This window comes from Saccoglossus kowalevskii, chromosome 9, assembly GCF_978046115.1.
Source record: "Saccoglossus kowalevskii chromosome 9, keSacKowa6.1, whole genome shotgun sequence".
NCBI classification, from domain to species: domain Eukaryota; kingdom Metazoa; phylum Hemichordata; class Enteropneusta; family Harrimaniidae; genus Saccoglossus; species Saccoglossus kowalevskii.
Genome location: NC_140649.1, coordinates 6,560,284 through 6,577,069, shown reverse-complemented (window position 1 = coordinate 6,577,069; position 16,786 = coordinate 6,560,284). Strand labels below are relative to the sequence as shown.

The 16,786-nt window shown below is 34.3% G+C and overlaps 1 protein-coding gene across 1 annotated transcript in view; it reads right to left on the bottom strand.

The window, feature by feature from the left end:
• Positions 1-16,786, bottom strand: part of LOC102805334 (uncharacterized) — a 90,495-nt gene that overhangs the window by 54,121 nt on the left and 19,588 nt on the right. The window contains exons 28-50 of the mRNA XM_085503551.1: positions 16,076-16,335; positions 15,499-15,785; positions 15,008-15,207; positions 14,705-14,882; positions 14,552-14,578; positions 14,242-14,319; positions 13,549-13,920; positions 12,271-12,681; positions 11,755-11,781; positions 10,963-11,373; positions 9,645-10,055; positions 9,123-9,149; positions 8,329-8,739; positions 7,807-7,833; positions 7,013-7,423; positions 6,487-6,513; positions 5,693-6,103; positions 5,173-5,199; positions 4,379-4,789; positions 3,065-3,475; positions 1,747-2,157; positions 1,225-1,251; positions 431-841 (exon numbers count right to left, since the gene is read on the bottom strand). Coding sequence (XP_085359677.1) covers positions 431-841; positions 1,225-1,251; positions 1,747-2,157; positions 3,065-3,475; positions 4,379-4,789; positions 5,173-5,199; positions 5,693-6,103; positions 6,487-6,513; positions 7,013-7,423; positions 7,807-7,833; positions 8,329-8,739; positions 9,123-9,149; positions 9,645-10,055; positions 10,963-11,373; positions 11,755-11,781; positions 12,271-12,681; positions 13,549-13,920; positions 14,242-14,319; positions 14,552-14,578; positions 14,705-14,882; positions 15,008-15,207; positions 15,499-15,785; positions 16,076-16,335 — 5,674 coding nt within the window. The remainder of the gene's footprint in view (positions 1-430; positions 842-1,224; positions 1,252-1,746; positions 2,158-3,064; positions 3,476-4,378; positions 4,790-5,172; positions 5,200-5,692; positions 6,104-6,486; positions 6,514-7,012; positions 7,424-7,806; positions 7,834-8,328; positions 8,740-9,122; positions 9,150-9,644; positions 10,056-10,962; positions 11,374-11,754; positions 11,782-12,270; positions 12,682-13,548; positions 13,921-14,241; positions 14,320-14,551; positions 14,579-14,704; positions 14,883-15,007; positions 15,208-15,498; positions 15,786-16,075; positions 16,336-16,786) is intronic.

The following is a 16,786-nucleotide window of genomic DNA, read 5'->3' as shown; positions in this document are numbered from 1 at the left end:
AATGCTACTATATATATATATATATTGGCTTTAAGTAGTAAGAATGCAATAGCGTACCGAATGAACCGAATTTCATTGACTTCAAATACAATTATTATTGAACTAATTCTAGTTAATATTAAATGCAGAGAAAGATGAATATTGCATATTATATATCAAAATATTGATAGGTTGAAATGTAATACATAATTTGCCTGATGTAGAAAATTCAATGAAACATATTTCAATACAAATATAATACGCCGTTGGTGTTATTGGCAATCAAGATAATAATGAATAATTTAAAAAATGTGTTGCAGTGTTTATTTCCCGCATGAAAATGATATATTGTAATATTTTAAAGCTACGGTGGACTTGCGTGTTCCTTTCATGTGCAAGTAACCCAATATGACAATAAAACTATAATTGTTGCTTGACAATAATAACTTACATGATTTTGCACAGACATATTTCACATTGAGAAACGTCTCAACCCTCCTACCACAAGGATTTCCACCATGAAAGTTGGGACGAAATGGAACGACGCAAGATCTTCTTCCTTCACACTTGTCTTTAACTGCTTGCAAAGTTGTCTCGGAAGTACACTCATCTTCCTCTAGTGGGGTAAGCACATCGCATCCTACATCACCTTGTGATCGTCCATAACTTGCGCTTTGAATATAAACGTACTGTCCTTTTTCGCATTCCAGTCGAATTGATAAGCCTTTTGGTTTGATTCCACATCTGTTTTCCGCTGGCATCTCGTCATAACACTCAGGCGCACCTACTACTTCAACTGCTGGCTCAAAGTCCATCAAGTCCTCATCTTCGTCTTGGAGAGATGGTGTTGTAGCAGCAAAAGCTACCAAATGATAAAAAGCATTAGTATTTCACATGACAAGAAATGCACTATATACAAATATAAAACTAACGTGCAATATAATAGTATTTACTCAATAACAAAGTGTCATTAGTAGAAAGATACAGGAAGTTTGGTTACTGTTGATGCACGTTCCCTTGCCAATTGCGAGAATCATTAGGGTTAAATATCATTATAATTTGGTGATCTATAGATTAAAAAGTCTATATAATTATGTACGACTTTTGAAACAATTAAAACAATGAAAGGATTTCATCAGTGTAATTCAAAATTAGTTGGCCCCCTTAAGGCGATGTGCGCCAAGGTAGCATTTTGTTGTCATTATAATGTCAATGATTACTTTAACATAATAACAGAGATCATACCTGGCAAAGCTTCGGGTTCTCCTCCACCTATATATAAGGCAAACGCATATTTATTAAACAAAGACTGGAATTCTTTACAATTATGTTTCACAAATGCTACTATATATATATATATATTGGCTTTAAGTAGTAAGAATGCAATAGCGTACCGAATGAACCGAATTTCATTGACTTCAAATACAATTATTATTGAACTAATTCTAGTTAATATTAAATGCAGAGAAAGATGAATATTGCATATTATATATCAAAATATTGATAGGTTGAAATGTAATACATAATTTGCCTGATGTAGAAAATTCAATGAAACATATTTCAATACAAATATAATACGCCGTTGGTGTTATTGGCAATCAAGATAATAATGAATAATTTAAAAAATGTGTTGCAGTGTTTATTTCCCGCATGAAAATGATATATTGTAATATTTTAAAGCTACGGTGGACTTGCGTGTTCCTTTCATGTGCAAGTAACCCAATATGACAATAAAACTATAATTGTTGCTTGACAATAATAACTTACATGATTTTGCACAGACATATTTCACATTGAGAAACGTCTCAACCCTCCTACCACAAGGATTTCCACCATGAAAGTTGGGACGAAATGGAACGACGCAAGATCTTCTTCCTTCACACTTGTCTTTAACTGCTTGCAAAGTTGTCTCGGAAGTACACTCATCTTCCTCTAGTGGGGTAAGCACATCGCATCCTACATCACCTTGTGATCGTCCATAACTTGCGCTTTGAATATAAACGTACTGTCCTTTTTCGCATTCCAGTCGAATTGATAAGCCTTTTGGTTTGATTCCACATCTGTTTTCCGCTGGCATCTCGTCATAACACTCAGGCGCACCTACTACTTCAACTGCTGGCTCAAAGTCCATCAAGTCCTCATCTTCGTCTTGGAGAGATGGTGTTGTAGCAGCAAAAGCTACCAAATGATAAAAAGCATTAGTATTTCACATGACAAGAAATGCACTATATACAAATATAAAACTAACGTGCAATATAATAGTATTTACTCAATAACAAAGTGTCATTAGTAGAAAGATACAGGAAGTTTGGTTACTGTTGATGCACGTTCCCTTGCCAATTGCGAGAATCATTAGGGTTAAATATCATTATAATTTGGTGATCTATAGATTAAAAAGTCTATATAATTATGTACGACTTTTGAAACAATTAAAACAATGAAAGGATTTCATCAGTGTAATTCAAAATTAGTTGGCCCCCTTAAGGCGATGTGCGCCAAGGTAGCATTTTGTTGTCATTATAATGTCAATGATTACTTTAACATAATAACAGAGATCATACCTGGCAAAGCTTCGGGTTCTCCTCCACCTATATATAAGGCAAACGCATATTTATTAAACAAAGACTGGAATTCTTTACAATTATGTTTCACAAATGCTACTATATATATATATATATATTGGCTTTAAGTAGTAAGAATGCAATAGCGTACCGAATGAACCGAATTTCATTGACTTCAAATACAATTATTATTGAACTAATTCTAGTTAATATTAAATGCAGAGAAAGATGAATATTGCATATTATATATCAAAATATTGATAGGTTGAAATGTAATACATAATTTGCCTGATGTAGAAAATTCAATGAAACATATTTCAATACAAATATAATACGCCGTTGGTGTTATTGGCAATCAAGATAATAATGAATAATTTAAAAAATGTGTTGCAGTGTTTATTTCCCGCATGAAAATGATATATTGTAATATTTTAAAGCTACGGTGGACTTGCGTGTTCCTTTCATGTGCAAGTAACCCAATATGACAATAAAACTATAATTGTTGCTTGACAATAATAACTTACATGATTTTGCACAGACATATTTCACATTGAGAAACGTCTCAACCCTCCTACCACAAGGATTTCCACCATGAAAGTTGGGACGAAATGGAACGACGCAAGATCTTCTTCCTTCACACTTGTCTTTAACTGCTTGCAAAGTTGTTTCGGAAGTACACTCATCTGCCTCTAGTGGGGTAAGCACATCGCATCCTACATCACCTTGTGATCGTCCATAACTTGCGCTTTGAATATAAACGTACTGTCCTTTTTCGCATTCCAGTCGAATTGATAAGCCTTTTGGTTTGATTCCACATCGGTTTTCCGCTGGCATCTCGTCATAACACTCAGGCGCACCTTCTACTTCAACTGCTGGCTCAAAGTCCATCAAGTCCTCATCTTCGTCTGGGAGAGATGGTGTTGTAGCAGCAAAAGCTACCAAATGATAAAAAGCATTAGTATTTCACATGACAAGAAATGCACTATATACAAATATAAAACTAACGTGCAATATAATAGTATTTACTCAATAACAAAGTGTCATTAGTAGAAAGATACAGGAAGTTTGGTTACTGTTGATGCACGTTCTCTTGCCAATTGCGAGAATCATTAGGGTTAAATATCATTATAATTTGGTGATCTATAGATTAAAAAGTCTATATCATTATGTACGACTTTTGAAACAATTAAAACAATGAAAGGATTTCATCAGTGTAATTCAAATTTAGTTGGCCCCCTTAAGGCGATGTGCGCCAAAGTAGCATTTTGTTGTCATTACAATGTCAATGATTACTTTAACATAATAACAGAGATCATACCTGGCAAAGCTTCGGGTTCTCCCCCACCTATATATAAGGCAAACGCATATTTATTAAACAAAGACTGGAATTCTTTACAATTATGTTTCACAAATGTTACTATATATATATATATTGGCTTTAAGTAGTAAGAATGCAATAGCGTACCAAATGAACCGAATTTCATTGACTTCAAATACAATTATTATTGAACTAATTCTAGTTAATATTAAATGCAGAGAAAGATGAATATTGCATATTATATATCAAAATATTGATAGGTTGAAATGTAATACATAATTTGCCTGATGTAGAAAATTCAATGAAACATATTTCAATACAAATATAATACGCCGTTGGTGTTATTGGCAATCAAGATAATAATGAATAATTTAAAAAATGTGTTGCAGTGTTTATTTCCCGCATGAAAATGATATATTGTAATATTTTAAAGCTACGGTGGACTTGCGTGTTCCTTTCATGTGCAAGTAACCCAATATGACAATAAAACTATAATTGTTGCTTGACAATAATAACTTACATGATTTTGCACAGACATATTTCACATTGAGAAACGTCTCAACCCTCCTACCACAAGGATTTCCACCATGAAAGTTGGGACGAAATGGAACGACGCAAGATCTTCTTCCTTCACACTTGTCTTTAACTGCTTGCAAAGTTGTTTCGGAAGTACACTCATCTGCCTCTAGTGGGGTAAGCACATCGCATCCTACATCACCTTGTGATCGTCCATAACTTGCGCTTTGAATATAAACGTACTGTCCTTTTTCGCATTCCAGTCGAATTGATAAGCCTTTTGGTTTGATTCCACATCTGTTTTCCGCTGGCATCTCGTCATAACACTCAGGCGCACCTACTACTTCAACTGCTGGCTCAAAGTCCATCAAGTCCTCATCTTCGTCTGGGAGAGATGGTGTTGTAGCAGCAAAAGCTACCAAATGATAAAAAGCATTAGTATTTCACATGACAAGAAATGCACTATATACAAATATAAAACTAACGTGCAATATAATAGTATTTACTCAATAACAAAGTGTCATTAGTAGAAAGATACAGGAAGTTTGGTTACTGTTGATGCACGTTCCCTTGCCAATTGCGAGAATCATTAGGGTTAAATATCATTATAATTTGGTGATCTATAGATTAAAAAGTCTATAAAATTATGTACGACTTTTGAAACAATTAAAACAATGAAAGGATTTCATCAGTGTAATTCAAATTTAGTTGGCCCCCTTAAGGCGATGTGCGCCAAGGTAGCATTTTGTTGTCATTATAATGTCAATGATTACTTTAACATAATAACAGAGATCATACCTGGCAAAGCTTCGGGTTCTCCTCCACCTATATATAAGGCAAACGCATATTTATTAAACAAAGACTGGAATTCTTTACAATTATGTTTCACAAATGCTACTATATATATATATATTGGCTTTAAGTAGTAAGAATGCAATAGCGTACCGAATGAACCGAATTTCATTGACTTCAAATACAATTATTATTGAACTAATTCTAGTTAATATTAAATGCAGAGAAAGATGAATATTGCATATTATATATCAAAATATTGATAGGTTGAAATGTAATACATAATTTGCCTGATGTAGAAAATTCAATGAAACATATTTCAATACAAATATAATACGCCGTTGGTGTTATTGGCAATCAAGATAATAATGAATAATTTAAAAAATGTGTTGCAGTGTTTATTTCCCGCATGAAAATGATATATTGTAATATTTTAAAGCTACGGTGGACTTGCGTGTTCCTTTCATGTGCAAGTAACCCAATATGACAATAAAACTGTAATTGTTGCTTGACAATAATAACTTACATGATTTTGCACAGACATATTTCACATTGAGAAACGTCTCAACCCTCCTACCACAAGGATTTCCACCATGAAAGTTGGGACGAAATGGAACGACGCAAGATCTTCTTCCTTCACACTTGTCTTTAACTGCTTGCAAAGTTGTTTCGGAAGTACACTCATCTGCCTCTAGTGGGGTAAGCACATCGCATCCTACATCACCTTGTGATCGTCCATAACTTGCGCTTTGAATATAAACGTACTGTCCTTTTTCGCATTCCAGTCGAATTGATAAGCCTTTTGGTTTGATTCCACATCTGTTTTCCGCTGGCATCTCGTCATAACACTCAGGCGCACCTTCTACTTCAACTGCTGGCTCAAAGTCCATCAAGTCCTCATCTTCGTCTGGGAGAGATGGTGTTGTAGCAGCAAAAGCTACCAAATGATAAAAAGCATTAGTATTTCACATGACAAGAAATGCACTATATACAAATATAAAACTAACGTGCAATATAATAGTATTTACTCAATAACAAAGTGTCATTAGTAGAAAGATACAGGAAGTTTGGTTACTGTTGATGCACGTTCCTTTGCCAATTGCGAGAATCATTAGGGTTAAATATCATTATAATTTGGTGATCTATAGATTAAAAAGTCTATATAATTATGTACGACTTTTGAAACAATTAAAACAATGAAAGGATTTCATCAGTGTAATTCAAATTTAGTTGGCCCCCTTAAGGCGATGTGCGCCAAGGTAGCATTTTGTTGTCATTACAATGTCAATGATTACTTTAACATAATAACAGAGATCATACCTGGCAAAGCTTCGGGTTCTCCTCCACCTATATATAAGGCAAACGCATATTTATTAAACAAAGACTGGAATTCTTTACAATTATGTTTCACAAATGCTACTATATATATATATATATATATTGGCTTTAAGTAGTAAGAATGCAATAGCGTACCGAATGAACCGAATTTCATTGACTTCAAATACAATTATTATTGAACTAATTCTAGTTAATATTAAATGCAGAGAAAGATGAATATTGCATATTATATATCAAAATATTGATAGGTTGAAATGTAATACATAATTTGCCTGATGTAGAAAATTCAATGAAACATATTTCAATACAAATATAATACGCCGTTGGTGTTATTGGCAATCAAGATAATAATGAATAATTTAAAAAATGTGTTGCAGTGTTTATTTCCCGCATGAAAATGATATATTGTAATATTTTAAAGCTACGGTGGACTTGCGTGTTCCTTTCATGTGCAAGTAACCCAATATGACAATAAAACTATAATTGTTGCTTGACAATAATAACTTACATGATTTTGCACAGACATATTTCACATTGAGAAACGTCTCAACCCTCCTACCACAAGGATTTCCACCATGAAAGTTGGGACGAAATGGAACGACGCAAGATCTTCTTCCTTCACACTTGTCTTTAACTGCTTGCAAAGTTGTCTCGGAAGTACACTCATCTTCCTCTAGTGGGGTAAGCACATCGCATCCTACATCACCTTGTGATCGTCCATAACTTGCGCTTTGAATATAAACGTACTGTCCTTTTTCGCATTCCAGTCGAATTGATAAGCCTTTTGGTTTGATTCCACATCTGTTTTCCGCTGGCATCTCGTCATAACACTCAGGCGCACCTACTACTTCAACTGCTGGCTCAAAGTCCATCAAGTCCTCATCTTCGTCTTGGAGAGATGGTGTTGTAGCAGCAAAAGCTACCAAATGATAAAAAGCATTAGTATTTCACATGACAAGAAATGCACTATATACAAATATAAAACTAACGTGCAATATAATAGTATTTACTCAATAACAAAGTGTCATTAGTAGAAAGATACAGGAAGTTTGGTTACTGTTGATGCACGTTCCTTTGCCAATTGCGAGAATCATTAGGGTTAAATATCATTATAATTTGGTGATCTATAGATTAAAAAGTCTATATAATTATGTACGACTTTTGAAACAATTAAAACAATGAAAGGATTTCATCAGTGTAATTCAAATTTAGTTGGCCCCCTTAAGGCGATGTGCGCCAAGGTAGCATTTTGTTGTCATTACAATGTCAATGATTACTTTAACATAATAACAGAGATCATACCTGGCAAAGCTTCGGGTTCTCCTCCACCTATATATAAGGCAAACGCATATTTATTAAACAAAGACTGGAATTCTTTACAATTATGTTTCACAAATGCTACTATATATATATATATATTGGCTTTAAGTAGTAAGAATGCAATAGCGTACCGAATGAACCGAATTTCATTGACTTCAAATACAATTATTATTGAACTAATTCTAGTTAATATTAAATGCAGAGAAAGATGAATATTGCATATTATATATCAAAATATTGATAGGTTGAAATGTAATACATAATTTGCCTGATGTAGAAAATTCAATGAAACATATTTCAATACAAATATAATACGCCGTTGGTGTTATTGGCAATCAAGATAATAATGAATAATTTAAAAAATGTGTTGCAGTGTTTATTTCCCGCATGAAAATGATATATTGTAATATTTTAAAGCTACGGTGGACTTGCGTGTTCCTTTCATGTGCAAGTAACCCAATATGACAATAAAACTATAATTGTTGCTTGACAATAATAACTTACATGATTTTGCACAGACATATTTCACATTGAGAAACGTCTCAACCCTCCTACCACAAGGATTTCCACCATGAAAGTTGGGACGAAATGGAACGACGCAAGATCTTCTTCCTTCACACTTGTCTTTAACTGCTTGCAAAGTTGTTTCGGAAGTACACTCATCTGCCTCTAGTGGGGTAAGCACATCGCATCCTACATCACCTTGTGATCGTCCATAACTTGCGCTTTGAATATAAACGTACTGTCCTTTTTCGCATTCCAGTCGAATTGATAAGCCTTTTGGTTTGATTCCACATCTGTTTTCCGCTGGCATCTCGTCATAACACTCAGGCGCACCTTCTACTTCAACTGCTGGCTCAAAGTCCATCAAGTCCTCATCTTCGTCTGGGAGAGATGGTGTTGTAGCAGCAAAAGCTACCAAATGATAAAAAGCATTAGTATTTCACATGACAAGAAATGCACTATATACAAATATAAAACTAACGTGCAATATAATAGTATTTACTCAATAACAAAGTGTCATTAGTAGAAAGATACAGGAAGTTTGGTTACTGTTGATGCACGTTCCTTTGCCAATTGCGAGAATCATTAGGGTTAAATATCATTATAATTTGGTGATCTATAGATTAAAAAGTCTATATAATTATGTACGACTTTTGAAACAATTAAAACAATGAAAGGATTTCATCAGTGTAATTCAAATTTAGTTGGCCCCCTTAAGGCGATGTGCGCCAAGGTAGCATTTTGTTGTCATTACAATGTCAATGATTACTTTAACATAATAACAGAGATCATACCTGGCAAAGCTTCGGGTTCTCCTCCACCTATATATAAGGCAAACGCATATTTATTAAACAAAGACTGGAATTCTTTACAATTATGTTTCACAAATGCTACTATATATATATATATATTGGCTTTAAGTAGTAAGAATGCAATAGCGTACCGAATGAACCGAATTTCATTGACTTCAAATACAATTATTATTGAACTAATTCTAGTTAATATTAAATGCAGAGAAAGATGAATATTGCATATTATATATCAAAATATTGATAGGTTGAAATGTAATACATAATTTGCCTGATGTAGAAAATTCAATGAAACATATTTCAATACAAATATAATACGCCGTTGGTGTTATTGGTAATCAAGATAATAATGAATAATTTAAAAAATGTGTTGCAGTGTTTATTTCCCGCATGAAAATGATATATTGTAATATTTTAAAGCTACGGTGGACTTGCGTGTTCCTTTCATGTGCAAGTAACCCAATATGACAATAAAACTATAATTGTTGCTTGACAATAATAACTTACATGATTTTGCACAGACATATTTCACATTGAGAAACGTCTCAACCCTCCTACCACAAGGATTTCCACCATGAAAGTTGGGACGAAATGGAACGACGCAAGATCTTCTTCCTTCACACTTGTCTTTAACTGCTTGCAAAGTTGTTTCGGAAGTACACTCATCTGCCTCTAGTGGGGTAAGCACATCGCATCCTACATCACCTTGTGATCGTCCATAACTTGCGCTTTGAATATAAACGTACTGTCCTTTTTCGCATTCCAGTCGAATTGATAAGCCTTTTGGTTTGATTCCACATCTGTTTTCCGCTGGCATCTCGTCATAACACTCAGGCGCACCTTCTACTTCAACTGCTGGCTCAAAGTCCATCAAGTCCTCATCTTCGTCTGGGAGAGATGGTGTTGTAGCAGCAAAAGCTACCAAATGATAAAAAGCATTAGTATTTCACATGACAAGAAATGCACTATATACAAATATAAAACTAACGTGCAATATAATAGTATTTACTCAATAACAAAGTGTCATTAGTAGAAAGATACAGGAAGTTTGGTTACTGTTGATGCACGTTCCTTTGCCAATTGCGAGAATCATTAGGGTTAAATATCATTATAATTTGGTGATCTATAGATTAAAAAGTCTATATAATTATGTACGACTTTTGAAACAATTAAAACAATGAAAGGATTTCATCAGTGTAATTCAAATTTAGTTGGCCCCCTTAAGGCGATGTGCGCCAAGGTAGCATTTTGTTGTCATTACAATGTCAATGATTACTTTAACATAATAACAGAGATCATACCTGGCAAAGCTTCGGGTTCTCCTCCACCTATATATAAGGCAAACGCATATTTATTAAACAAAGACTGGAATTCTTTACAATTATGTTTCACAAATGCTACTATATATATATATATATATTGGCTTTAAGTAGTAAGAATGCAATAGCGTACCGAATGAACCGAATTTCATTGACTTCAAATACAATTATTATTGAACTAATTCTAGTTAATATTAAATGCAGAGAAAGATGAATATTGCATATTATATATCAAAATATTGATAGGTTGAAATGTAATACATAATTTGCCTGATGTAGAAAATTCAATGAAACATATTTCAATACAAATATAATACGTCGTTGGTGTTATTGGCAATCAAGATAATAATGAATAATTTAAAAAATGTGTTGCAGTGTTTATTTCCCGCATGAAAATTATATATTGTAATATTTTAAAGCTACGGTGGTCTTGCGTGTTCCTTTCATGTGCAAGTAACCCAATATGACAATAAAACTATAATTATTGTTCGACAATAATAACTTACATGATTTTGCACAGACATATTTCACATTGAGAAACGTCTCAACCCTCTTACCACAAGGATTTCCACCATGAAAGTTGGGACGAAATGGAACGACGCAAGATCTTCTTCCTTCACACTTGTCTTTAACTGCTTGCAAAGTTGTCTCGGAAGTACACTCATCTTCCTCTAGTGGGGTAAGCACATCGCATCCTACATCACCTTGTGATCGTCCATAACTTGCGCTTTGAATATAAACGTACTGTCCTTTTTCGCATTCCAGTCGAATTGATAAGCCTTTTGGTTTGATTCCACATCTGTTTTCCGCTGGCATCTCGTCATAACACTCAGGCGCACCTTCTACTTCAACTGCTGGCTCAAAGTCCATCAAGTCCTCATCTTCGTCTGGGAGAGATGGTGTTGTAGCAGCAAAAGCTACCAAATAATAAAAAGCATTAGTATTTCACATGACAAGAAATGCACTATATACACATATAAAACTAACGTGCAATATAATAGTGTTTACTCAATAACAAAGTGTCATTAGTAGAAAGATACAGGAAGTTTGGTTACTGTTGATGCACTTTCCGTTGCCAATTGCGAGAATCATTGGTTAAATATCATTATAATTTGGTGATCTATAGATTAAAAAGTCCATATAATTATGTACTACTTTTGAAACAATTAAAACAATGAAAGGATTACATCAGTGTAATTCAAATTTAGTTGGCCCCCTTAAGGCGATGTGCGCCAAGGTAGCATTTTGTTGTTAATACAATGTCAATGATTACTTTAACATAATAACAGAGATCATACCTGGCAAAACTTCGGGTTCTCCTCCACCTATAGATAAGGAAAACGCATATTTATTAAACAAAGACTGGAATTCTATACAATTATGTTTCACAAATGCTACTATGTATGTATTGGATTTAAGTAGTAAGAATGCAATAGCGTACCGAATGAACCGAATTTCATTGACTTCAAATACAATTATTAATGAACTAATTCTAGTTAATATTAAATGCAGAGAAAGATGAATATTGCATATTATATATCAAAATATTGATAGGTTGAAATGTAATACATAATTTGCCTGATGTAGAAAACTCAATGAAACATATTTCAATACATATATAATACGCTGTTGGTGTTATTGGCAATCAAGATAATAATGAATAATTTAAAAACTGTGTTGCAGTGTTTATTTCCCGCATGAAAATTATATGTTGTAATATTTTAAAGCTACGGTAGACTTGCGTGTTCATTTCATGTGCAAGTAACCCAATATGACAATAAAACTATAATTATTGTTCGACAATAATAACTTACAAGATTTTACACAGACATATTTCACATTGAGAAACGTCTCAACCCTCCTACCACAAGGATTTCCACCATGAAAGTTGGGACGAAATGGAACGACGCAAGATCTTCTTCCTTCACACTTGTCTTTAACTGCTTGCAAAGTTGTCTCGGAAGTACACTCATCTTCCTCTAGTGGGGTAAGCACATCGCATCCTACATCACCTTGTGATCGTCCATAACTTGCGCTTTGAATATAAACGTACTGTTCTTCTTCGCATTCCAGTCGAATTGATAAGCCTTTTGGTTTGATTCCACATCTGTTTTCCGCTGGCATCTCGTCATAACACTCAGGCGCACCTTCTACTTCAACTGCAGGCTCCAAGTCCTTCAATTCCTCATCTTCGTCTGGGAGAGGTGGTGTTGTCGCAGCAAAAGCTACCAAATGATAAAAAGCATTAGTATTTCACATGACAAGAAATGCACTATATACAAATATGAAACTAACGTGCAATATAATAGTATTTACTCAATAACAAAGTGTCATTTGTAGAAAGACACAGGACGTTTGGTTACCGTTGATGCGCTTCCCGTTGCCAATTGCGAAAATCATTACTGATAAATATAATTATAATTTTGTTATCTACAGAATAAAATGTCCATGTAATTACGTATGAAACAATGAAAGCATTACATCACTGTTATTATAAATTCCTTGTCATCGAAGAACAACTTTTATATAAGAGAGGTAAAACATATTTAGTGTTTGCAAGTCTAAATATGAACTTGATAATGACCAAACTAGCACAAAATTGTATATGTCGCATAGGTGACACAATATAAAAAGTACTTTGTGTGAGTTTTGAGTTTGTATTTCTATGCACATAGAAAGTGTATGCCGGTCTGGTATAAGGTCATTTGTACTACAATATTGATAATATTAACTGCGTATTGACGTGTGAAAAAGGGTCACACAATCCATGAGTGTGTATGCATGGTAAAATTAGTAAATATTTCCATCCACATAAATAGGTATAAATTAAAGAAAATGAAAATGATCACCTGGAAATGCCTCTGGTGCTCCATCACCTGAATGTTAGGAAAAAGACATATGTTAAAAACTTGTTCACGAAAACAGCTAAACCTATATTCGTGACAAAGTTTTCAAGTAATCGCATACACACGTTTAATGCATGCAAAGTGTTTATGTTGTTGTTATATAACGGACAAATATTAAATGTTTGATCATATCCCCGTTTACCTACATGCACAAATACATTTTGTAAACAGGTGATTTGTACTCACATATTGCAGTGCAGCTATAATCAACAGTGAGAAATTTCTCAACTTTTTTCCCACATGGGTCACCGCCATGAAATTTCGATTTAAATGGAATGGTACATTTGTGCTTATTGTCACAAAGATCACGGATTGCTTGTAGCGACGTCGACGAAGTACATTCATCTGTCAACAATGGTTCTTCAATTCCACACCCGATATCACCAGCTGTCCGACCATAGCTAGCGCTTTTAATATGAATAGACTGATCTTTCTCACATAGTAGTTGAATATTCATATCTCTCTTGCCTTTGGTACCACATGTAGTCTGTATTCCTTTATCAACTGAACAATCCTGTGCACTTTCAAAAGCAGGTTCGTCGACTGCAATGGGAGCGACTGCAAATGAAATAATAATTGTTAAACATATCATTCAAGAGCAAATTAGCAATGCTGTGACACATAATTAATGAAATTATTATTCTGTTGACTATCATATCATTTTCACTCTATGACAGCTTGGTCATAAACACTTATTTAAAACGCTTCAGGATTCGCCTTTTGTTTAAGTAAAACGTGTTAGTAATGTTAGTTTAGTGTGCCCCATTTCAACAGCACAAATTGTTTTTGAATTCTGGAACTAGTGACAAAAAATACATAAAAATGTACACAATTGAAAACAATAATTAATAATTCTGACATAGCATACAGATAGTTTACCTTGTTTTGGAAACGCCTCTGCTTCATCAGGTGGATAGTCAGTGACAGAAGGAGATGTAGCGACTACTTGCATACCGGCTAGAAAATAAATTATTTGGTTTGAAATCAAATCAGATAGTTATATTACTAATATGTCAACACACACACCACAGATTTGCTACCCTATTTTTGTGTTGCATATAATATTTAATATAATACACGCTATGACCATTTATAAAATCGATTTCTGAATGTCTCGTACCATAAAAATTATACTGAAATTTGATTCAGAACAACGATTAATGTATTGGAATGTGTAACACTACTATACCTGGCTCTATTACAGGTAGTGATGATCCTGAAATGAAAAAAACACGTTACATAGCAAAATTAATCCCATTGCGCCAATATATAGCAATGTATCGTTTTACATCCTTACATATATACTCATTATTAAATTATATATGTAATAAATGGTATAAACCTTCACATGATTCTATGCCATCTCCTTGATATCCATCATTACACTGACATCCGAATCGGCCTTCTTTTGTTCCACAGTAGGCATCGGGGTGGCAAGTGATGTCGAAACACTCGACTTCGCCTCCGGTCTCACAAGAGCATTCGCCACTACAGTCTGTCGTCATCCATGTTTCACCATTCTGAAAGAAGATAAATACTTGATTACGACAATACGTTTTTAATCAATAGTGTAAATTACAAATCCGTTTTAGACTAATATCAATTACATTATCTAGTAGAAACACAGCTTACTAATAATGCTAACCTTTCTATATCCACCAGCGTCGTCAACACAACCGCATTCCTCTTCCGGTACACAGTCATTGCCACTTAGGATGTATCCCTCCATGCATTCACATCCTTCGTCACAGGCATCAGGACACGTAGGAGTTTTGCCATAAACACAGTTAGGAGTACACGTGGACATGCACGGGTTGTAACGGGAATAAGGTTGACAAGTAAGAGCTAAACAAAAAAGGTACAGTTTAGATTATTATGTGGTTAGAGAATGTGTTATACACAAACACGTAAAAAAAATTACTGTTTACAGGATAGATATGGAGATCTTGTAAAATGATTGGAATTATTTTGCTAACATTTCATTGATTCTCCTTACGAAACAGACGCCAAGCTTCACATACACTATTCATTTTGCTCATGCTACTGAATGAGATTGACAGGCTCACAATTGAACTTGTAATACGTTCATCTCAGTGCATAGACTTTCATAATAAAAATGACAATACAAATACTTACGACAGAAATCCGTAGTCCTAAATGTTTTTGGCATAAATCCATAGTCCCGACAAATTTTCATGAACTCAGTCAACGCGGCACAAAGCTGGTCCTCATCGCCCAAGTGACACGTATCAAACAGACAAGAATGGTGAATCGTTTCCCTTTCTTCCTCAACCTTACTGTTCACTGCACAATCTCCGAAAGGTCCGTTAGGATCTAATATCATTCCACATTTGTCATCTGCTTCGAAAGCCTCCACCTTATCAGCACTGCATTGTTCTGGCTGAATTAGAACATCACCACAGCTTCACAGATTGTTTTTAAGAAAAGAAATACGTTAGAACGTGTCACTTTCTAATTACACATAATAAAACAAATTATATTTTTACTGGAAAGTGATATACATTATTACGTATCGCAATATCGACAGTTGCATTAGTATCGCATGTACGATTCATTGAAACCAACTATACATGTTTCTATTACAAATATGTGCACACATATTAATAACGTGTTTATCGCACATAATACAAAACAAATAACGTATATTGAATATCCGTTCACTATGTGTAGAATAGATTAAAGCTGATCATACCTTTGCTCAACTTTCCAACTATTTCCCCAAGGGTTAGAATTTCCTCTCTCGCCATCATTATTTTTATCTCCGTCACAATCTCCACACATGCCTTGCAGATTCCCTGCATATTCTTTTGGTACTCCTATTTGAACTTTACTAACTCCGTCCCATTGTAACCAGAACCCGAGAGCTGTCGACACTAATACCCACCGACCGGCTAATTCTATGTTCAGGCCGTCTACAGAACTTGATGGTAAATTGATGTCATTTCCGTCGAGCTGTAATGCAATACTTAATGCCGTAACAAATGTGTATGTTATAATGAATGTATGAAGTGTATTTATTTATTTAGTATTTTGTTGTTTGTGTGATCCCTCATCATCACTAGTTGAATCCGCTTAATTATAAATTTAACAGGGGTACAAGTCAAAGTCATTCATCAAGTTATTTGTTTAATACATTGATGTCCCACAACAGGTAATCTTTATAACGGGAACGTTTTGCTAGCAGGATTAGGCAGAGCGAGAGAATGCGAGAAAGCTTTATTCACGCTCCAACATAATATATCCATGCTATGCTATGCAATGCTTGCGATATACAGACTTGACAAATAGTTTCCTTTTTGACAAAATATGACAGAATGGCGCGGAAAAGTAAAACGTGGTATAATTTGTGTCATATATAAGACTCACTTTATTTTCAGAATAATGCAAAAATACGACTTGAATA